The following is a 24874-nucleotide window of genomic DNA, read 5'->3' as shown; positions in this document are numbered from 1 at the left end:
GCAGAGATGGTTACCAGCCATACTGTACCATCTACCATACCATAAATTGGTAATAAGATGATCATGGTTACCAGTCCTTTTGCACTGCACCATTTGCTGCTGTCATAAGTGCCCCTGGCTGAGATCAGCCAGGGGCGCAAAAGCCAAAATTGGGAATGACTCCCTGAGTCAATCCCTCCTTTTTGGTATCTAAAAATAGAATCAGTCCTGCCTAGAATATGGGCAAGTGTACTAGAGAACCACTGTGTTATTGCCCCAAAGGGTCCGAGGTACTCTGCAAGAACGAGACCGACTCCACACTGAGAGTAATTGGCTTTAATGAAGGTAAAGTGACACATCTGCAACGGGGACCCCAAACGTTGCTGTCACTGAGACGGGGACCCAGCGCCCTGTAGCTCGGCCTGGGGTGAAGTCCGAAAAACAAACACAAAGCATGCTCATTTTATACAAAACAGCAGCATATCAGCTCATACATAATGCAATAGAAACTCTCCACCCTCCGGGCCTGCCCCCCTGGCCAACAGCCAGGGGCTTGCCACGCAGCAGTCCCAGCCGGTTGCGGCAGGTTAAAGCTAGCATGCTGTGTCCTACAATAACCGGAGGCTGAGAAAGCGGAACTGCCTAAGCTAAGCCGTAACAGAATCTTCCGTGGTTCCCTAGCCTCCTACACACTGTATCAGAGAACCAGAGAGCACAGCTGCTCTGTGTCAGATCCTGCATAGATTATGAGCTGTATGCTATTCACAGAGGGTGCTCCTGCAACAACCCCACCTGTTGATTCCGTTCTTCCCCCAGCCTTCCTGGGCTACCATAGCATTGTCCCCCCACTTGTGTGATGAAGTAATAAAGAATGCAGGAATAAGACACAGTGACTTGTTAGTGAGAAATGAGTGGAAGGCAGCCTCCAGCTGCTATGATAGTCCAGACAGGACATTAAGGAGTGTGGAGGAGAGGAGCCCAGCATCCCTCTGCTAGTCCAGGGGCAACTGAATTTTTCTTTACACATGAAGGGTGGGGGCTGATGGAGTTCAGCCCCCTGTTGCTATGATGAGGACGGTTACCAGCCATACTGCACCATCTACCAGGAAAAATTAGGAGCAGGCACCCTTGATCGACCTCACTGATGCTAGTCGGCATGGTTACCAGTCCTTTTGCACTGCCCCATGTGCCAATAGGCTGATGATGACGATGGATATCAGTCATATTGTACTGTCAGCCACCCATGGCGGGAGGGGGGAGCAAGGATATTGGTGTTGAGTGCTGCAGCATCGCATCTATCTGCAGCATTCAGTAAAGATAGGGTGACATGTAAAAGAGTCAACAGAGGATTGTTTTCCCTTTCACTTCTGGGAGTGGGTGGGGGGGGGTGCGTAAATTGCCGAGCTATGCCCTGACCCACCGCGGACACTGTGTTTGACCCTAGAAGCATTTGGAGCTCAGCCAAGAATGCAAATGTTTTTCGGAGACAGCAGGAACTGTGGGATACCTTGGGTCCTCAGTCCCCCCTCTCTCCATGAGCGTCCATTTGATTCTTTGGCTTTCCGTTACGCTTGTCACGCAGCAGCGTGCTGAGTCTCTGCTACGCCGTCTGTCCGGAGATTTTTTAAAAATACTTTGGACCAGGCGTAACATTACAGTAATTCCCCTAATTAGATGCAGGAGTCTCTGAGCAAGATCACCCTGAGGACGGTCACTGAAGGAGATAGAGAGCGCATGCTGCGTGAAAGCCAGCACAAACCAGGGCCCTATGCAGCCGTGCTCGGGGAGGCAATGCTCCCTGAGTACCTTATGAAAGCCTGGCGCGGAAAAGTGTGCTACCACGGAGCACCCAATAAGGCAGCTCTCCCCAGTCTTTGCGGAGGCTTTTCGATTACCTCCAGGAGAGCTTCGTGGAGATCTCCCAGGAGGATTTCTGTTCTATCCCCATATATAGAGAGACCTCCTTTTCACATACTTCAGATTCCTGTTATATTAAGAATAAAAGTTTACATGTTTAAAGCACTTACCGACTGCTCCTTCCCCTGATTCAGGGTCCGGGTTAATGGCCGGGGAGGGTTGGTAGGGGATCTCCGTGACGGTGATGAAGAGATCCTGGCTGTTGGGGAAACCAGCGTTGTAAGCGCGGTCGCCTGCCTTGTCCTCCACAAACCCTTCCTCATCTTCCCCGTCCGTGAACATCACCGAGGAACTGTCCGTCGACACTATCCCATCGTCAGAGTCCATGGTCACTGGTGGGGCAGTGGTGGCATGCTCTGTAGCGTCCGTTTGCCGCTTTGATTTTTTGGTAGCCTTGTCTCAGGTCCTTGATTTTCACGCGGCGCTGCGTTGCATCCCGCCGGTATCCTCTGTCTCTCATGGCTTTGGAGACCTTCTCGTAGGTCTTTGCATTCCGTTTTTTGGAGCGCAGCTCCGAAAGCACAGACTCCTCGCCCCACACACCGATCAGATCCAAGACTTCCCGGTCAGTCTATGCTGGGTCCCTCTTTCTATTCAGAGATTACATGAACTCCTCTGCTGGAGAGCTCTGCATTGCTGCCGGTGCTGCTGAGCTCGCCCCGATGTCCAACCACGAAATGAGATCCAAACTGTCCAGACAGGAAAAGGAATTCAAATTTTTCCAGGGCTTTTCCTGTGTGGCTGGTCAGAACATCGAAGCTCGGACTGCTGTCCAGAGCATCAACAGAGTGGTGCACTGTGGGATAGCTCCCGGAGCTACTAAGTTCGATTTGCATCCACACCTAGCCTAATTCGACATAGTCATGTCGAATTTAGCGCTACTCCCCTCGTCGGGGAGGAGTACAGAATTCGAACTAAAGAGCCCTCTATGTCGAATTAAATGGCTTCCTGGTGTGGACGGGTGCACGGTTAATTCGAATTAACGCTGCTAAATTCGAATTAAAGTCCTAGTGTAGACCAGGCCTAAGTGTATTCCTCAGTGGGATCTGAGGGAAGTAGCTTGTAAAATTTGGTATTGGAGAGTTGTCTGGCGGCCTCCTTTTGGTAGTCAGACCTGTTCATGATGACAACAGCACCTTCTTTATCAGCCTCTTTGATTATAATGTCAGGATGGTTTCTGAGGCTATGGATGGCATTGCGTTCTGTACGACTTAGGTTGTGAGGCAAGTGATGTTGTTTTTCCACAATTTCTGCCTGTGCACGTCGGCGGAAGCAATCAATGTATAGGTCCAGACTGTCATTTCGACCCACAGGAGGAGTCCATGTGGTGTTCTTCTTCTTGTGCTGTTGGTGGGAGGGTAACTGTGTATCAGTGCGCTGTTCAGTGTTGTCCTGAAAGTATTCTTTGAGTCGGAGACGGCAAAAGTAGGCTTCCAGATCGCCGCAGAACTGTATCATGTTGGTGGGGGTGGCAGGGCAGAAGGAGAGTCCCCGAGATAGGACAGACTGTTCTTCTGGGCTGAGTGTGTGGTTGGATAGATTGACGATATTGCTGGGATGGTTAGGGGTACCACAGTTGTGGCCCCATGTGGCAGGTAGGAGTTTAGACAGCTTACAGTCCTTTTTCCTTTGTAGAGAGGTGAAGTGAGTAATGTAGATCTCCTGTCTTATTTTAGTGAAGTCCGTTTGTATGGAAGTTTGGTTATAGATGAGAGTCTCCAGGTTGGAGAGCTCTTTTTTGATGTTTTCCTGTTTGCTGTATAGGATGCTGATCAGGTGGTTCCTCAGTTTCTTTGATAGAGTACGGCATAATCTCTCACTGTGGTCTGTGTAGTATGTAGATAGCTTTGGATTTTTTACCTTTAGTCCATTAGGTATGATGTCCATCCGTTTGCATTTGGAAAGGAAGATGATATCTGTCTGTATTTGTGCAAGTTTCTTCATGAGGTTGATGGATTTCCACTCCATACGGCTAAATGCAGTGTCTTGCATGGTGTCAAGTATCAGAGAGGTAGCCGTGTTAGTCTGGTTCTGTAAAAGCAGCAAAGAATCCTGTGGCACCTTATAGACTAACAGACGTTTTGCAGCATGAGCTTTCGTGGGTGAATGCCCACTTCGTCGGATCTTAAGGTGGCCATACTCCAGCAAAAAAACTTTAGGACCAGACTTCTAAGAGAAACTGCTGAGCTTCAGTTCATTTGCAAATTTGACACCATCAGTTTAGGATTAAACAAAGACTGTGAATGGCTTGCCAACTACAGAACCAGTTTATCCTCCCTTGGTTTTCACACCTCAACTGCTAGAACAGGGCCTCATCCTCCCTGATTGATCTAACCTCGTTATCTCTAGCTTGCTTCCGGCTTGCTTATATTTACCTGCCCCTGGAAATTTCCACTCTTGCATCCAACGAAGTGGTCATTCACCCACGAAAGCTCATGCTGCAAAACGTCTGTTAGTCTATAAGGTGCCACAGGATTCTTTGCTGCTTTTGCGTAAGTGTATCACACATTCTGTAGGAGACCACTTAAATGACACTAACTGCATATCTCCAGGTTGTCACCTACTACCCCACACTAAACCCCCTTTTCTGGCCTTCAGTCAACCTTCCCAAGCTCATCATACTTACTTAGTCCTGACTTAAGTGCAGAGGACTGGATTAGAAGACCTCTTGAGGTTCCTTCCAGTTCTATGATTCTATGATCATCAGAAGCAAGCTCTCCACAAACTAGGACATACCATCTCAAAGAATTGATCTCCACTGCTACAATGACAATACCCCCACAGCACACTTATCATAAAATGTGGTATGTGGGTAAAACCAGGCGCTCACTACTCTCTTGAATGAACTCACACAGAAAAATGATGAAAGACAAAAACATCTTATCACATGTAAGCGAATACTTTTCACAAAGTGCTCACTCAATATCTGACCTCTCAGTCCTTGTACTCATAAGAAACCTGCACAACACCTTCAAAAGTTGAGCCTAGGAACTGAAATTCATGACTTTGCTAGACACTAAACCATGGAGTTAACAGGGAGACTGGTTTTATGGCTGTCATAGGTCTTCTCCCCCACTTGGAGCTTTTAGGTTCCCAGATGGGGACCTGCATGGGCTCCTCTAAACTAATCCTAGTCTAGATCCAGTTCTGCTGCCACCAGTTAAGTTTAAAGTGGGTAACACACTGCCTGTCCCCCAAACTTCCCCTGGGGAACCCAGATTCAAACCCCTTGAATCTCACCAGAGAGAGAGAAACAGCTAGTTCCCCTCCCCACCTTCCCTCTCTCCAGCCTGCTCCGGAGAGATTACACACCGAGTCAAATCCTTGACTCAACACAAAGAGGGACTCACCTCCCCCTCCCCTTCCCTTGAAAATGCAAACAAGAGAAGAATCAATCAAGTCCTAAAAAGAAAAGAGTTTATTAAAAGAACAAAAAGAAAGTACACTATCTCTGTAATACCAGGATGGAACAATACACAGGGTCTAACTTATAAACCTGGAGAGATTTCCCCCTCCCCCTTTCTTTCTCAGTAAAAGCAAAGTAACAGCAACAGAAATAAAGATATTCCTTCAGCAAAACACACAATTGCAAATGTAGAAATAAACTTATAATACTAGTACGACTTTCTAATACTCACTAGACTGAATAGATGAAAAATACTGCAGAAACCTGGGAGGACTTGATTAAGATGTCTGGACTCCCTTAGCTCCCAAGAGAGACTCAACTCAAAACAAAAAAACACATAAAAAAACTTCCCTCCACAGAGATTTGAAATTATCTTGTCCCTGATTGGTCCTCTGGTCAGGTGTTCATCAGGTACTACTTGTTAACCCTTTACAGGTAAAAGAGACCTTAACCCTTAACTAACTGTTTATGACAATGGCTTATAACAATAATTTGTAACACACCCCATTGCCTGCCAACCTTTAATTGTCCATGTAATTTAAAGTGGTCTCCCACAGCATCTGAGAAATCTTTATGCTTAAGAACTTGCTTCCCCTCTCCCCCATATTCAGCTCAGGCATTCTGGTTACTTTCTCCAGACATAAAGAAGAGCTCTGTGAAGCTTGAAAGCATGTCCCTTCCACTGACAGAAGTTGGTTCAATAAAATATTGCTCACCTATCCGGTCTCTCTCATACCCTGGGACCAACACAGCTACACCAATAGTACAAACAATTTTCGGTTTCATATTGTCTTTCAATGAAAATATAAAACATGGTCAGTTTACAATTAAAAAGATAAATTTTTGAAATTCCAACTTTGAAAATTTAAACTGGAGTTTTAAAATCAAATTCTATCATTTTTGTCTCCAACATCCTGGTTGCTTATAAAGTTACTGTAAGTAGAATTCAGAAAGTCTAGCAAAGGCCTGAGGCTCACTGTTTCATGGGCTGTTCAGGTCATACTGTAGTAAAAACTACTCTTGTAAGTTAAGTAAGCACGTATAACTCACATGGGATATGTTGAGTATGACAGAACCATTTTTTACACACCTATATTTCCCACTGCAGCCAACACTTCAAACTAAGTTCCCAAAGCAGAAGAAAAAAGTGGGAAAATAGAAGAGAATGAATGCTGACTTTAATTATTCACACTCCAAGTGTGGCTTAAGTTACTTTTAAACATTTTTTTTAATTTGGAAAAGTAAACATTTTAGTTTTAAAAAAGAAATTTTAAAATGATGTCTTACATTCAACACGTACATTCTTTCAAATGCTGCAGTGAATGGGCTCTCATTCTCTGAAAGTCACAGCCAACTGAGGGAATTGAGAGGTTATTAGAGGACCATTGCCACGATAGCTATTCCTCAATCCATTCTGCCTATGGATCACATAGACCATTGAGCAGGATGAGGGAGCACACTTAGATATGGCTCATGCACCGAAATTTGGGGGTATACAGTGAGATATGCTCTCTTTTCCCACACCTTTTATGCTGATTTCAGTCTGTCAGCTGATGCAGGAGAGCATGGCCATGATCTTTTTCCCACTCTCCTCTTTTAAATATGTTGTACCACTGATATTGCTAATATTCCCCTTAGTTTTATACACAGTGAGTGCAAAGGTCAAGACTTCGTGGAGTCTGAGTCTCCTTATGCTTACCCCTTACAAGAAGGGTTCTTATCCACATTCCCCTTATGCACCTAGACAGGGCAGTTTACTAACTGCCCTATGTTTTTGGGGTATTTTGAACATGTCAGATTAGAGAAGGCCAAATGCAGAAGATTATAAGATCTTTGGGGGAGAGACCATCTTGTTCTGTGTTTTTACAGTGTCTGCTGCAGTGAGATTCTGGTCCATGACAAGGGATGTTAAGTACTACCACAATACTATTTTTTTCATAATTTGTTCAGAGGGCTAGATCAAATTCAAAAGCAAATATTTTTCTTAAAGCAATATTCCAATCATAAATCCAAAATTTGATAAATTAGTACTGGGCCTTCTTACAACTGATCTTTTTCTCTTTATAGGGTATGTTTAATCTCCAGGAATATAATCGTGGCCCATGTGAACATAATGGGAGTTTTGCCATTGATTTCAGTGGGGCCAGAAGTTGACCAAAGGTCTTTACAAACATATGTGAGCTTCCCAAAGTCTAATAATAGAATAATAGAATTGTAGTACTGGAAGGGACCTTGGGAGGTTTTCTAGGCCAGTCCCCTGCACTCATGGCAGGACTAAGTTTTATCTAGACCATTCCTGACAGGTGTTTGTCTAACATGCTCTTAAAAATCTCCAATGATGGAGATTCCACAACTGCTCTAGATAATTTATTCCTAATATTCTCTCCTAACAGAATAATTTTCTCTTGCTAACCAAAGTCATGTTCTCCCCAATGGCTATCAATCCCTGCAGTGAGGGAAGACATCTTTGTTTATATTCTTGCTCAGGAACAGGATGTTAATGAACCACTTTGGACAAGATCTGTACATGTCACCAGATATATAAAAGGAAACACTCTACCTTATAACCTTGAAGACCATAATACTAGCATATTTTGCTTTAATTGTAATATGGTTATATTGTAAAAATAATGTAAAGATTATTTTTGACACATGCAAACACTGATTTTTTTTGGAAAAAGTATAGATGCTTTTAAGCAAATTTGACATTTATGCAGTTTTTCCTTTCGAGGGAGCATTTTTCATGTTGAATTAATCGCTCCTTTGTCATTTTACACCTTTTACAAGTACATCTGGAATATTGGTACTAGTGCACTATGAAAAATAGATTATAATGAACTGCAAGATCAAATAATGTGTTAGGAAATATTGCATTTGGGAAGCGTTCAGATTATACCTGTGGGGAGAAAAAAAAATCTGTGGCTATTACTTTTACATTTTGAATCTAAATAGACATTTGCTAATTTAAAACTTTTGTTTATAATAACATATCTGATCTTTATGCTGATGAATGTTGTAAAGTGTTTAAACATAAACTGTACTCTTATGGTTTAAGATATACTTGACAATTTACTTCTTGTACATATATGCAAACTTAATTCCACCTATTGCTCTAGGTGCTGCATTGATAACTTCAAGCCATTCTCTCTGTCTTGTATTGTCTGCTTCTCTTCTTGTTTTTTCCTTTGGTCACACATCAACCATTCACCCACCTATTCAGTGAATGAAGTGCAAGTCTAGATAAGAAGTCATCTTTCTTTATTAAATATTTTGTAGGGATGTTGTGTGAATCTCCTAGTAATTATTTTAAAGTTATCTCCAACACTGACAATTCTCCTCAGATATTAAGTTTATAAAGCTTAGTGGGTTTTGCTGATGTTAATTTTATCTCAGTGTGTGCAAGTAGGGGAAGCTATCATCTGCACAAGCAGGGGTCAATGTGCAAAAAGTATAGGCACATTTGTAAACCCGCAAATGCAGACATGCAAGTGGCGAGTAGCCTAAGGACACATTTGGAAATCAGTCCCCAGATGTCTGCTGCTGACCCTTCATATAGTTTTAACTGCAACTATGTTTTTCACTTAAATGTTACTAAAATATAATACCAGAAGTATGAAGTGAACAGGAGCTCCTAGGTCCTCAGCACTTTAGAAAATTAGGCCACTTATTTAGATGCCTGATTATGTACTTAGAAGTCTACCTTTAGGCATATGTATTTGGAAAAAGGTGACTTACTTATTTGCTAATTTGAATAAAATATGTTGATTTCACAAAATGAGGCCACACTCCAGGGTCCTGGGCAAAACGTCATTTTAAAAAATGGACATTAGATGTTTGTTTGTTTGATAAAATGTGGCAGAACTCAAGACTCATCTGAGATTTTAAGTGTTTTTCCCCAAGCAGATAGGTAGAATTATTTTAAATAAATAAATGAAGAAATACAGTGTAGAAGGGCTCGACCGAGGCTCGTCCCTCCGCAGGGCTGTGCGGGATCCCATCGCCCCGCACTAGGTTTGCTCTGGGCCCAAGCCCTGGATCAGGGCTGGCCAGTAAACAAACAGTCAGGAGCTCGGGCCCTTAGGCAGGGGCTGAGCCAATAGTTCAATTTGAGCCCTGGCCCTAGGGCGGGGCAATAAACACACATTCAGGAGCTCAGGTTTCTGAGCGTCTGGTGCGAGGGGGAGACTGCCACCCGTGAGTGGGGTGGCAGGGGGGATGCAGGCTCACCCAGCCCAGGGCCCTAGCAGTGGCAGGGGACTCACTGCTGTGTCAGTGGGGATCCTGACCGCAACACACTGACATTGGTTCTGGCCCTGCTGCAGCCAGGTCAGGGTCGGCTGCCCCCGGGCTACTTCCGGACTCCCCCTCGTAGGGTACTTGGGTTTGGCTGGCGTCCTTGGCGGTTTCCAGCACCATCAGTTCCTCCGGGTAACTAGTGAAGGATAGGCTCGGCTGCTCCTCAGACTAGCTGGCGAGGGATAGGCGGGCTCCTCCTCGGGGTAGCTGGCGAGGGGTAGGCGCGGCTCCTCCTCGGGGTAGCTGGCGAGGGGTAGGATCAGCTGGTCCGGCCAGTCCTCGGGTTGGCCGCGGCCTGCCAGCGTTCCCCAACCCGGAGCTAGGTCATGGGCATCTGGCCTCTCCGGTGGCTGGCTTTCAACTGAGCTTTGCAGAGAGGCTTTTCTACTTCCTGTCCTGCGCCGTGACCACTGCGGGGTGGGCGCAGGACCCACTGGCTCCGCCCATGTTGGTGCTAGGGGAGGCTCGGCTGCGGTGTATCCCACCACCTCACTACATACAGCCATACAATTGCTTTTTTATGGCTTGTGAAAAACAATTTTTTCCAAGGATTCAGTAAGCTTTCACAAACATGAGCTGAAATATATATGTTTCCCTTCTTTTTCTCTTCAAGAATTTGTAAATGCTTCATTGTGTGCCCCTGTTCCTGGCTGAAATCTTTCCAGAAGTAGGAGTTCTGTTAGTTTGCTTGCAGGCTTATTTCTTCTTGTCTTTTACAAGATTCAGCCCATGCTTGGTAGTCATTTAAATATTTCTTCCTCTGCAAGCCATCACATTTTAATTTGTGTGGCATTTTCTATTGCTTTTGATGTGTTTTGACTCCATCAGACCACTTTCATCTCAAACTTTGCTTCTCATTTTTAGTGATTGTCCTTTTCCTACTTCATCATTCATTTTTTGTTCACTGTGGACTAGGTTGTCTTCAAATTTGCTCTCCATAACCTTGCCTCAAATTCAATTATTAATGAAATGTTGTGTGTCATTATAGACTTACTGGACCCACCATATGTTGTTTCAGCCAGAACCGTCTTTGATTTTTCATCATCCTCATTCACAGTACATTAGATATCCACTATACAGTTGCTAAATTAGCAAGTCTCTTTATGCAAACATTGTTGTACTACTTACATAGCACTTCAGTGAGTTGGTTCTATCTTGCCAATATTGCTATCTTTTTCTCCTCCCCCACATATCCAGTCATTCTCACTGGAAAACAAAACTATCAGTTGTCTGGATCCATTCCTGCTTGTCTTGCATAATCCCAGAATGTGAACATGCTATTCATCCATATTCTGAAATAACTGTGGGAGCTGTTGTCAATATTTGTGATGATGCTATAAATTTTATTGTATCCATGGAAGGGAAAGTTATATCCGTTAGAAAAGTCTACATTCATCATGGTACCTTAATTATGGCTATTTCCTGGCATAGGAAGAGCCACTATGGTTCTGAAGTAAATATTTATGTGAGGAATTGGGATAGAGTAGCCTGAAATGTTTCTTTCCCCAGAGAACTTTGAGCAATAGTCTAGTTTTGTTCTCTCCTGCCCCCACGCTCACCCATTGCTTTTCTTTTAATTTTAGAGTGGACAAAGATGCATGATTGATTCTGTCCAAATACCTGATTATCTGTCTTCTCCATTCTATAACTTATACATTTTGAGTTTCTATTTGTCTTATTTGGGTTAAATGCACAGTGCTGCTCTGCACCTGCACCAGGAACTGTTTGTTTTGTTAGCAATCATCCCATCAACTGCAGTTAGGTAGGTATCATTCATTTTCAGAGTAACTCATACAGTGATATGTGTTTTTTGATGATAGGACTAGATCTTGGTTTGTGGTTGTTCTGCAGCTGATTATACAGGGGCAGAGTTAAGTTTGTTTAGATGACTTTAATTGCCAGTTTACACACTGACCAATAATTTTAGTGGAGTTACTTCTGGATTACATTAACCTAAAGGAGATTAATTGAGTCTATGAGTTTGTACAGATAGATATGCATCTACACGTGTATAGATCAGTGGTGTCATATATATATAGATACATGGTCTGTGGGCTATGTGTGACCCACAGAACAAGTTCAAATTTTTCAGAATCTAAGATTTCATCTAAAAGGAAAGTAAGTTTGTAGCCCTCATGAATGTGAAGAAAACTTTCCAGATGTGAATCAAACATAAACTGATGCAGTGTTGTCTACCTGAATCTGCAGAATCCCTGAAAAAGATGGCTGTGAGATGTGGGAAGTCCTCTGTCCTTTTTTAATCTCGTTCATGAACCCGTGTCAGTGTCAACATTAACTGTATAATAGCGGATCATTTTAACAGATATAATGGGGAAGGGTTGGGAGTGAAGACCATGGAGACATGGGAATTGGAAGATACTGCAGGAAAAGAAAGGCAGAGGGAAGAACAAAGAATATACACAAAGACAAGAAAATGGGCAAAAAACAGAGAAAGCAGAATGGGGTGGGGGAGGCACTAGTAGCAGTGGTCCAAAGGTGAGCATATTTTCCATGGATTGGGGTAATATGTAGTCCTAAAATTATAGCCCAGGCCATGGAGCATAACTAAAAATGGAATACTGGCCTTTTCACCAAATGAGTTTGATATCCTTGATTTATATAGACACATGCAGTAGCTTTTGTTTTCTCTTTAAGTTTCATGTAATTCATATCACGCACTGAAATTAATAGTGGTATCTAGAAAGTAGCTCAACAATCTTTATTTATGACGCAGTCCAACCTTATAATTCTTACTCTGTTGTTACCATAACATTCTACTGCTCTTTTTGTACAGAAAAAAGAAACAAATCCTAAACAAACAAAACATTCCTTTTTCTTCGACTGTCCAAACAGCACTTCACATCCAAAGCACTTACTTTGTCTAATCTAGAATCTACTTTAATCTTTGGGTTGGTGTGTGTGTAGAGACAGAGAGGTACATTATGTATGTGTGTACAAATTAATTATGTATATTATACCAAAACACATGTGTAGACAATCTGCTATTTGCTTAGTTGAAGAAATACAGTTTTCATAGTAGGTATAAATATTCCCCCAATTCTTTTCTTCCTCCCAGTTTATTCTTCTGATGTTGGCTTCACATCCTATTTCCAGCCGGGATGATGGACCACAGTATAATTTCAAGCTTATCCACAGAGCAACTCAGCTAATGACTTTTTTTTGTGGTAGTTCAAACATCATGCGCTGACCTTGAAACTTGCTGCAACTGCAGTTACGATTCTGGATCCAGTCACCAGTACTAGGAACAGTCTTTTACTGTCATGCTGTCTGCCTATGTGCTGCTTCGCACCTACCTGTAATGCAGAATCACAGTCTGCTAAGGGTTTAATTAATTTTAGGTGTAATTATACTTTAGGTGGATTGAGAGAAAGGGACAGTCAGTTGCAATTTGACTAGTTATATTTGAGAGGGAAGGAGGTAAAATTATAATAAAAACAAAAAATGTAGTTCAGAAGGTAGTTTTGAACAAATAATCTTTTCTACAGTAAATCCTTCCAAATATGTTTATTCCAAGAAAGGAGAGAGATATAGAGAATGGTGTTAAATGATTTTATTTTCTGTGAAATGCAAGTGTAATCTGAAGGCCTAAGCAAGATGTATTCAGAGGTCATGACTCTGACCATGCAAGTGTAACCCATGTGCCTAATAGGGAGATATCTCTTTAAGAGACCCATTGTGGGGAGGTAGGAGTGAGTTGTGTCTGGGTCATTGTTGCTAGGCAGATTAAGCGCTCCACATCCAGAAGCTTCTGGAATTGGCTGTGGTAGTTTTGGGTCTGCTCCAATAGGTTCCCTGTTGCTGGGGTCAGACTCCATGAGGGCAGCAGGCAGGGCAGCTGCTTCCCCGAAGGCCAGGTGCCTTGTGTGAGTTGGGAGAAGCTGAGCCCAGGAGCAGAAAGCAGGCGCTTGTCCCTAACTCTGAAGCGTTTTGCAGCAGGTTAGTGATATTGTTAAGCCTCGAACAGGGAAGCATGGGCAATGCTGATTATAACAAGGGGAAATTGGGAGGGAAAAGTAACTTCTATTTTAATTGTATGCTTTGGCTGTTGTTCTGATTTTAGCCAAACTGTTCTAGTTAAATTGTCTCAGTAGTCTGATTCACCAACTTTTCTTTAAATTCAGTAATGGGGAAAGAGTCATAAGAAACCTGCACCCGCATGCGCCAAAAGTATGTGCTTAGCCCAGTCTGAGTCTACCATCCAATGAATGAAAGAGGTGCCCTCCAGGGTCCATCTCATCTGGCAATGATCAAATGATCTCTCCCAGGCCCCATCTCATCCTCCTATCCATAATATGATTCTAGACACCATTCTTCCTCACCCCTCTTTAATAGCCATTTATGGACTTATCTGTTACTACCTCTTTTACTCCCCTTATCTTTTCCATTTTTCAGCTGCGTTAAGAAGAACTTCCATTATGAAGTCCTTTAACCTGTTCTTTAAAAACATTGTTTTTTACCTATTTTTCTGCTCCCTTTTATTTTTGTATTAATTTGTTTACTACTTAAATAACATTTCTTCCACTTTTTTATATATTTTCTTCTCAACATATCTCTTCTCTTTCATGTCCCTTTTTTCATTTTTTCTCTTTAATCTTTCTCTCTCTTCCTCCTCATTTTCTCCCTTCTCCTTTCTCTAACTCTCTTTAATCATTTTCTTTCTGAGATCTTTTTCCTTGCTTGGATTTCTTTTTGAGGTGTTTTTCTCATATCTTTTTATCTTTATGATATCTTTTGTGAACCTTAGGTATTCTTTATCTTTTATAATATATGGAACATCTTATTCTCTATCCCCTTGCTTTTGATATATTCTCTACACTTATTTTTTGATTCTCTATCACTTATTCTCTATCTTTTTTTTTGATTCTCTCTTTTTAATAACTGAGTGATATCTTTTTAGAACTATCCACTGGTAAAAGTTTCCAAGATTTATGTTTCATTTACCATTTTAAATTATTCCCATCATGTTGTATTTATATTTATCCATTTTTTGTTTACATTTTATTTTTGTTTTTTTGCATTGCTTTTTTTTATCTTCTTTTTTTGTAAATCTCTTTTTTTTTTTTTGATCTTATCTCTTCTAGTTCTATCTCTTCTAGAAGTTCTTCATCCTCTTTGTTTCTTCCCTATCTTGAGATCACCCTTATTTAAATTGAATAGGATTTCTCAATCATTACCCCTATAAATTTGATTTAGTTGTTACTCATTCCCTCTCCAAACTCTCTAATTTCATTCCTTTTCCTTTCCTCCCTACCCTTTCTTTCCTTCCCTCCATTCTGTCCTTCCCTCCTGCTTGGACCTCTGACCTTTAGTTTCTTTGTCACCCATTTAGGGACATCTACCTTGGACCTTCTCATCTGAGCTTAGAATTCTAAAGACCCTTTGTCAATCATGATTGTTGTATGCTTTCCAAAGACCAACCTTCAAAGAACTGGATCAGATTTTCCACTCTATAGATCTGATTTTTACTATTCCTATTTTATTTTATTTTTTATGTTTTTGTACACTATTTAATTTTATTCTTTACTATTATTTTTTCTAATTTGTAATTCAATTTTATTCTTTACTATATTTTTTAACTAATTTGCCCGCTTAGTTTTTTAAATATTGGTAAGTATTCAATTTATAGGCCCAGTCCTTTTTTTCTTAGCCAATTTAAATTTTTTTTTTTAAACATTAGTTAGACAGAATTTTGGTCACAGTTGAATTCCATTGACTCTCAGTTAGTTCTCTTAGAACTTTTGGTGAATGCCATCTGTCAATGTGAATACTTCAATTTTCTTCCAAAACCATACAAATACTTCTATTATGACAGTTCTCCAGATGAATCTTCCTACGTGAGCCCGCTCAGCTTACATTTTCCTTCCATTCTCAGGGGAATTCCTCATCTCAGGAATCATCGTTTAGTCTCTCATTAATCATCTCATGACTTTTTGACTTTCCATTTAGTTTCCTGTATTTTCCTTTCACTTACTTCCCTTTCCGTTGTTATGTACTTAAAAACTTTTTGTTGTCTTAAACTCCTTTTTTGCTACTTTTTTTCTTCACTTTTTCTTTTTTTTTTCTTCTTTTGCTTTTTCTTATTCTTGCTATTCACTTTTTTTTTCACTTTGTTTTGCCTCTGATTTTTCCTTTTCTTTTTTTGATCTTCTTTTTTACTTTAACTTTTTCTCTTCTTTCTTTTTTTTTTTTTTTCTTTATTTTGGTTTATTGTTTTTCTTTTTATTCTTTTTAGTTCTTTCTTTTTTTTATTATTTGATCTTTAAAAAGGGCTATTATTTATTCTTTTAAAAGGGTACTTCTGGATACTTTTTTTAGTCTATGTACCTTTAACTTTTTTTAACTAACTAACTATTTTTTTTTGTTTTTTTGCTTGAGGGCAGTTGGTTCACAGTGGGGTGCACAGTGGTTATGATTTATGTTATATATATTTTATTTGCTATGCTATTGTATTATGGTTTCTATTTCTCTCCGCAGCCCTCCAGCCTCTGATCAAGAGTAAAATCTCCCCTCGCCCCTGTAGTTCCTCCCAGCTGCCTTCCAGGCTCTCCATCCAGCATCGAGAAATTTTATTCTTGCATTTCTGAAATTGATGAAGTGTCTAGAAGTGTTCCCAGTCAATGAAATAATAACTATATTATTAATTATAATTATTTTATTATTTCTAATTTTCCCCTTTCATTTCCCATCACATTTCATCATCACTATGGTGGTCCTGGTATGGTCGTCCCCTATATGTTATTTTTTTAATATTTTACTAGAGCATTCTATCCATAGAGACTCTATGGACCTGGAATGGATCTGGATTTTTTTTTATTTCATTTGAATTTCTTTCTTTAATCTATACATAGTGCTCCCTCCTGCACTGCCTCCTGTGTCCTCCTTATATATTTGTACCCTGAATGATTTGTGTCATTGATTTTGCTCTCCTCCCACCAGTTTTCTGTCTGTGATATATATTCAATATCCTCCTTTATCACAAGGCACTCTAGTTCACCCATCTTATTATTTCTATTTTGCTATTCTCAGTTTTGTATTTTCTTGTAACAGGGTTGTCTTTAAATCTATACACTTAACTGAGCGGTTGGTTGATCAGTTACCTGACTGGCTAGCAGTGATTTCAGCAGAGGAAGAGTCTGCATGGATTCCAACTGAAGATATCGACAAGAAAATGGGGCAGGGGCTGGCAAACTCTTTGGCCTGAGGGCCGCATCGGGTTTCATAAATTGTATGGAGGGCCGGTTAGGGGAGGGGGTCGTGGCCTGGCCCCCACCTCCTATCTGCCCCCCCCAGGACTCCTGCCCCATCCAACCCCCCCTATTCCCTGACGGCCCCCACGGGACCCCAGTCCCATCCACACACCCCGCTCCCTGTCCCCTGACCACCTGCGGACTCCTGCCACCCCATCCAACCCCTCCTCTCATTCCTGATGCCCCCACCCCGGACTCTTGCCCCATCCAACCACCCCTTCTCCCTGTCAGCGGTGGCTCCAAGCACCAGCACTCCTAGCACGTGCCTGGGGCGGCAAGCCGCAGGGGGCGCTCTGCCAGACCCTGCGAGGGCGGAGGTCTGGTAACCTTTGGCAGCGTGCCTGTGGGAGGTCCTCCAGTCCTGCAGATTCAGCTGCAATTTGGCGGTGAGTACGCCGAATCCATGGGACTGGGGACAAGCTGCCACAGACAAGCCGACAAAGGCAGCCTGCCTGCCATGCTTGGGGCAGCAAAAAAGCTAGAACCGCTCCTGCTCCCTGTCCCCTGACTGCCCATGGAACCCCTGCCCCTGACTGCCCCCTGCCACCCCATCCAACCCCCCCTCCTTCCTGATCGCCCCCCCCAAGATCCCTGCGCCCATTCAACCCCCTGTTCCTCCCCCGACTGCCCTACCCCTATCCACACCCCCTGAGCACCACCCCAAACTCCCATGTCCTCTATCCAACCCCCCTGCCCCCGCTCCATGCCCCCTTACCACGCTGCCTGGAGCACTGGTGCCTGGTGGTGCTACAGCCGTGCTGCCCGGCTGGAGCTGGGCCGCGCTGCTGCTGCCACAACGCAGCTCAGAGCACCGGGTCAGGCCCAGCTCTGCAGCTGCGCTTCCCCAGGAGCTCACAGCCCTGCCGCCCAGAGCATTGTGCCGGCAGCAGAGCGAGAGAGCTGAGGCTGCTGGGGGCAGGGTGGGGGAGAAAGCAGGGGAGTGGACGGGGGCTAGCCTCCCAGGCCAGGAGCTCAAGGGCTGGGCAGGATGATCCTGTGGGCCAAATGGTGTCCATTTTGCAAATTAATTCCAATTCATCAGTCTCTCATTGGAGTCTGGGTTTGAAGTTTTTTTGTTGTAATATTGTGACTTTTAAGGTCTGTAATCGAGTGACCAGGGAGGTTGACGTGTTCTCCGAGTGGTTTTTGAATGTTATAATTCTTGATGTCTGATTTGTTTCAAGAATTACAACATTCAAAATCCTAAAAGTCACAATACTACAACAAAAAATCTTCAAAAACAGACTCCAATGAGAGACTGCTGAATTGGAATTAATTTGCAAAATGGACATCATTAAATTAGGCTTAAATAAAGACTGAGAGTGGATAGGTCATTACACAAAGTAAAACTATTTCCCCATGTTTATTTCCACCCCCCACTGTTCCACACAATTTCTTGTGAACTGCTGGAAATGGACCATTTTGATTACCACTACAAAAAGTTTTTTTTCTCTCCTGCTGGTAATAGCTCACCTTAACTGATCACTCTCATTAGAGTGTGTATGGTAACACCCATTGTTTCATGTTCTCTGTGTATATATAGATCTTATTGTATTTTCCACTGCATGCATCCGATGAAGTGAGTCTGTAGCCCACGAAAGCTTATGCTCAAATAAATGTGTTAGTCTCTAAGGTGCCACAAGTACTCCTTTTCTTTTTTGCGGATACAGACTAACACAGCTGCTACTCTGAATCCTGTTTCTATGGGAGGAGGTTTTTTGTATGCTTTTTTTTTAAGGCACTGGAGACGGGAAATGAAGTGAACTCTAGCCCACTCAAAGGTTACACAAGCTTTTACTCCCATGAGCATTCTTCATTCACATAGGTTGCCCCATGTGCCTGAAAAGGGCAACTTGTATATATAAGGATTATTTATGTAAGTGAGGGTTTTCATGACTGGATCCTTAATGTTCACCATTTGCAGCACACGGAGAATCACATAGTGCTCTCTTTCACATAGTGCTCATAGACCCTTGTCTGGAGTCTACACTGGATGAGAATTTGGTCCTTTGTTTTCATGTTAAATATTTTTAAATGTTGAGAATACTTAATTATATTCAGAAATCTCATAAATGGTCTGGTATCGAGTTGGCATGATTAACAGTTTTTGCTCAGAAGTGACCAAACGGCAGGTAGCATGCAGAGTGAATCACTGTATTTCTCAGTCAGAGGAAAGGTGATTACTTTCTCTAATAAGGATCAAAATGATTAGACAATCTGTGTGAAGCACTTGTACTCTGTAGTGTCATACACCCTTACCGAATAAACAAACATATGGCTCTTCATACTTTGTGCACTTCCTTAAAGAGGTTACTTTGTTTAATAAAAGCTATCCTATTTGTTCGTAGTCTGTAGTTAAATTCATTCATTTACAAAAGCAGATCAAGTCAGGCAACAATGTCTATACAATCTCTGATCATAGTTCTTGCTATAAATGGATTCTGCAGATGTGTGCCCATAATAGCTGAGCTTTGAATGTTGATCTTCCAGCATCCACTGTGTTAAGGTGTTTGTCTGATGCTTCTAAACTGCTTTGCCATTGTTTGTTTTATAAAATATTTATAGTTGTTCAGTTTCCTTTCACTTGTATAGTGGGCAGTTTACACTAATAGAAAAACCAGCTGAATCCTCCAAATTAAATGGCCTCTTACAAAGCCTCCCAATGTGTGGAGTGGCAATGAGTGGCATTGAGTAGGTAGTGTTCCCTATATGATTTCCAGTTTGTAATTTTCCCCTTTGCCTTTACAGACTATGGCACTATTAAGAAAGTACTCGCTCCAATGAATCAGACTTCAAGCAGCTGCTTACTTGAGGAAATTGAGCTCTTTCCAAGGAGGCAGAAAGAACCTATCAGGAGCCTGCAGATTCTGCATAGCCAGAGTGTTCTGTTTGTGGGTCTTCAAGAACATGTAGTAAAGATTCCCCTGAAGAGGTGTCTGTTTTACAAAACACACAGGTACGAAAGATCAGCTGGCTTTATCTGCTTGAAGAGAAGCACGTAATGAGAGGGTTTCATGGAAGGAAAAGGGAGCTTTGTGGGAATCAAAATTAACATATGTTTATAACTATGGATCTAAACTTCTTGTTTACATTGCTTAAAATAGTACTGTGGGAGTACTTTTTGATATTAAGTAATTTGTTATGATTAGAAGAAACTCCCAAGAGAGGTGTTTTAATGTTAAGGTATACAATTTGAACTGTATGACTTAATCAAAAGTAATTACTTATATTACAAATAATTCTCCAGTATCATGTGGCATAGAAAATGGTATTTGAAGATCTAGCAGAGGTAGCCACCCTGGGATGGAAGCCATATGTATCTGAATACAGTAATTCATCACTTATGTTTCTTCACTGTCTGAAAAGGAGTGAAGTCTCCCCTTACCCCCTAAAATATATTATAAAATTATGTTGCCAAAATGTATTTTAGTGAATATGCTTCATGGTTAGATGGTGGTTTGGTTAGCATTTGATTTTGTGTTTTTAATTCATAAAATTCAGGGACAACTTTAAGATAATGGTAGGTCTTTTTCTTCCTTTTAAACTCCACTGTAATGCACCAAATTGAATGTCTCTGGAGATTCAGAAAGAAAGTTTGAGAAGAACAGTTAAGGAAATCCTAGCTGGGGAAATTGTTGTTTAGGTACTTTGCTGTGTTGGAAAAATGTAATAACGTTAACTACAACTGTGACAGTGACTCAATAGCTGAGTACTTCTCTTGTTACAAAAAAGGAAATTAAATGTTTAAAAATTGTCACCTAAATTCAGACAAAATATTATAACAAAGAAATTCATATTTCAATGTGCAACTCTTTCCATGTTTCACCTCATGGTACTTCTCTCTTCTGGCACGTCCTGTTGACAGAAATGCTTTGGCATGGGAACTAGACCATAGCTGGATGCAGTGGGCCAGATCTTCAGCTGATGTAAGTCAGCATAGAGCCATTTACTTCAATAGAGCTATGCTGATTTACATCAGCTGAGGTTGGAGAAACAACTTCTTGATTTAGCCAGTTGAAGCTAGAATCTTATTGTTATTGTAGTTGTTTTTATTTTGTATTCTGCTGTTGCTTGAATGAAGGATCCACACATCTGGAAAAGGAAAATGTCCATTAGTATAGCCTTATGCTTCTTCTGTTCACTTGACTGCTGAACCATCATCACAGCATTCTCCCTCTCTTAAAGAGATTTGAAAATATATTCTTCAAGATCCCTGTTTATTTCAGACAGAGAGAGAAGTGTTGTTATGGAGTGACTGGTACCCTGACTTGTGTCAGAGGCCATGTGTATCCCCTGCTTTTATTCTCCATCATACCCACCCACGCCCTCTTTAACTGTTATGTTTAAGCATTAGAACATAAGAATGGCCATACTGGGTCAGACCAAAGGTCCATCTAGCCCAGTATCCTGTCTCTACTGACAGTGGCCAATGCCAGGTGCCTCAGAAGGAAAGAACAGAACAGGTAAACATCAAGTGATCCATCCCCTGTCACCCATTCCCAGTTTCTGGCAAACAGAGGCTAGGGACACCATCCCTGCCCACCCTGGCTTATATTCATTGATGGACCTATCCTCCATGAATTTATCTAGTTCTTTTTTTAACCCTGTTATAGTCTTGGCCTTCATAACATCCTCTGGCAACAAGTTCCACAGGTTGACTGTACATTGTGTGAAGAAGTATTTCCTTTTGTTTATTTTAAATCTGCCTATTAATTTCATTTGGTGACCCCTAGTTTTTGTGTTATGAGAAGGAGTAAATAACACTTCCTTATTTACTTTCTCCACACCAGTCATGATTCTATAGACCTCTATCATATTCCCCCTTAGTCATCTCTTTTCCAAGCTGAAAAGTCCCAGTCCTATTAATCTCTCCTCATATGCAAGTCATTCCATACCCCTAATAATTCTTGTTGCCCTTTTCTGAACCTTTTCCAATTCCAGTGTATCTTTTTTTGCGTTGGGGCGACCACATCTGCATGCAGTATTCAAGATATGGATGTACCATGGATTTATATAGAGGCAATATAATATTTTCTATCTTATTATTTATCCCTGTCTTAATGATTCCCAACATTCTGTTAGCTTTATTGACTTCTGCTGCACATTGAGTGGATGTCCAAAACATTACAGTTTAGAATAGTTACTACTTACCATTATATAATATAATCAGTAATGTGCTCTAAGATATTACTAGACACTATTCTTGTATATTTATAAGAGCTTGTCTTCACTTGGAAATTCACCAAAATTGCTATTCTGGAATAATTATTCCAAAATAGTTATCTTGGTATAAAATCTCATGCGGACATTCTTATTCTAGAACAAGAGTGTCCAGGGGCTTATACTAAAATAACTAAATGCTTATTCTGATACATTTCCAACTATGGACAAGCCCTAAGACTGGTAGGAAGACTGGTAGGAAGATCGGATGTTGAGCACTGTTTTCCAATGTTATACTGTACCACTGTAAGATAGCTGCTAGATATACTGAGGACAGTATTGACTTCAGTGGAGCTATGACAATTTATACTAGCCAAAGATCTGCTCTATTAAAGAGAAGGATGTTATTAGTGTTAGGTTGATTTTACAGAGAATGGAATGAACTAAAACTATGGGGGGGGGAGAGGTCTGAATTCACCTATATTTTGGATCCTGTCCCAAAGCTTCAAGGTCCTTCCCAAAAGACTTGTTGTCCTACCTGATCCCAGCAGCTTCAGTCATATACTCTTCTGCTCCTCTGCCTAGCTGCCAGTCTTCTCCTCAGACTCCCTTCCTACCAGGACCAAACTGTCAGGCAGAGGCAAACTGCAATTATCTCCTGCTCAGCCCAAAATACACCTCTACCCCGATTATAACATGACCCGATATAACATGAATTCGGATATAATGTGGTAAAGCAGTACTCTGGGAGGGTGGGGCTACGCACTCCAGTGGATCAAAGCAAGTTCGATATAACGCGGTTTCACCTATAACAGTAAGATTTTTTTGGCTCCTGAGGACAGCGTTATATCGAGGTAGAGGTGTATTCTGTCATACCTCTTCCATATATCTAGATTGTTTGTGTATGAAATAGACATGTATGTTTTCTGCTCTAAACAAATGGCTGTGGTAAACAAAGAAGAATTCTGATAAACTGATAGAATTTTAAGGGCTGCTCAGAAGATATTTATTGCAATAGCCTCTTGGGGACAGAAATATGTTTTTTCCCCATAGCATGGCAAAATGTTATGTGAAACAGATGATCTCAACTACATATGTTTGGTTCAGAGTACTATGGTAAACAAAAAGTGATTTGAAAAAGAAGAAAATACAATAGCCATGTGATTTTCGTAAATTCAGATCAATGATGTGGTTAGCTTATTTGCTTTAAGTTGTACAAGGAAATGGGATTTTTTTAAATTGCCCCTAGAGCTTGAAATACAGCTAAAACATCTCTAGATCAGCCCATTTTCCATTATATCCTTTCACCAATCATTTGATGTTTGGCAATTGTGTTTTCTAAAATAAAGTTTTGAGAATCATCTGAAATCAGAGGTTAAAAAGACTGTATGGAGGGGAAAATTCTGGAAGGATACTCTTTTTAACCTCAAGTATCAGAGGGGTAGCCATGTTAGTCTGGATCTGTAAAAGCAGCTGAGTCCTGTGGCACCTTATAGACTAACAGACGTATTGGAGCATGAGCTTTCGTGGGAGAATACCCACTTCGTCGGATGCATGTCATGATGTCTATTAGTCTATAAGGTGCCACAGGACTCTGCCTCTTTTTAACCTTGTTCCCAAAGTTTTAAAATGTTTTACATTCCATACACCAATGCTGATTTAAGCAGCCCAGAAGGTGTAGAGTGAATGCTTCTCAGTTTCCCTTGCTTTGCAGAAAATGCCAGTTGTATTATCATCAATATTATTTACAAAAGGTTTGAGCTTCTGTGGACTTCTTTTGGGAAAACTTCTTTTCTGAAGTTGCAGCAAAATAGTTTTGAGCATTCAGCTGACAAAGCATGTCATGGTCTAAAAATCTACTGTAGATCTAAATGGATGAGAGTTATGGTAGTCTTGGTTCTAACTATGGCTAAGATTCTCAAAAGTGGTTGTAGATGCTCTAATTTTGGGTGCCCAACTTGAAACATCCTAACAGCTCAAAGGGTTTCCAATGACACCCAAAATCACTCATCACTTTTGAAAATGTTGGCCTGTGATCTTTCTAACTAAATGTCTTGCATTCAAAATAAATAGTGATTCTAAATTAACTTGAAAATATTGTTGCAACAAATATTAAAATTGCAGCTTGCTGAAGGATGATGAATGTTTTGTAGTATATCTGCTTTCATGTTAGCATCTGCTAAAGATGTGCATGTCCACTGGTCACATGTAGCCTGCTTTATGTCTTTGAAATGAAACCGTGACAAAGTTATTGCATAAGGGAATGAAGCATTTCCTGAAGTAATTTAATTTGTATTTACTAAATAGAACTAGTTCAAATTAATTGCAGTATTCATTTATCCAGTGTCACAGAATTGTTTAAAACAAATGTAATTAAGTCATGAGAACATAAGAACATAAGAATGGCCGTATTGGGTCAAACCAAAGGTCCATCTAGCCCAGTATCCTGTCTACCGACAGTGGCCAATGTCAGGTGCCCCAGAGAGCGTGAACCCAACAGGCAATGACCAAGTGATGTCTTGCCTGCCATCCATCTCCACCCTCTGACAAACAGAGGCTAGGGACACCCTTCCTTACCCATCCTGGATAATATCCATTAACAGACTTAACCTCCATGAATTTATCCAGTTCTCTTTTAAATGCTGTTATAGTCCTAGCCTTCACAACCTCCTCAGGCAAGGAGTTCCACAAGTTGACTGTGCGCTGTGTGAAGAAGAACTTCCTTTTATTCGTATTAAACCTGCTGCCCATTAACTTAATTTGGTGGCCCCTAGTTCTTGTATTATGGGAACAAGTAAATAACTTTTCCTTATTTACTTTCTCTACATCACTAATGATTTTATATACT

General features: G+C 41.2%; 1 protein-coding gene across 1 annotated transcript in view; it reads left to right on the top strand.

Moving 5' to 3' along the window:
- The window catches only part of SEMA5A (semaphorin 5A), a 633881-nt gene that overhangs the window by 445093 nt on the left and 163914 nt on the right, over nucleotides 1–24874 (top strand). Inside the window, exon 11 of the mRNA XM_039523675.1 lies at nucleotides 19615–19822. Coding sequence (XP_039379609.1) covers nucleotides 19615–19822 — 208 coding nt within the window. The remainder of the gene's footprint in view (nucleotides 1–19614; nucleotides 19823–24874) is intronic.

Source organism: Mauremys reevesii, linkage group 2 (genome assembly GCF_016161935.1).
Source record: "Mauremys reevesii isolate NIE-2019 linkage group 2, ASM1616193v1, whole genome shotgun sequence".
Taxonomy (NCBI): Eukaryota; Metazoa; Chordata; order Testudines; family Geoemydidae; genus Mauremys; species Mauremys reevesii.
This window is presented reverse-complemented; position numbering and strand designations above follow the sequence as displayed.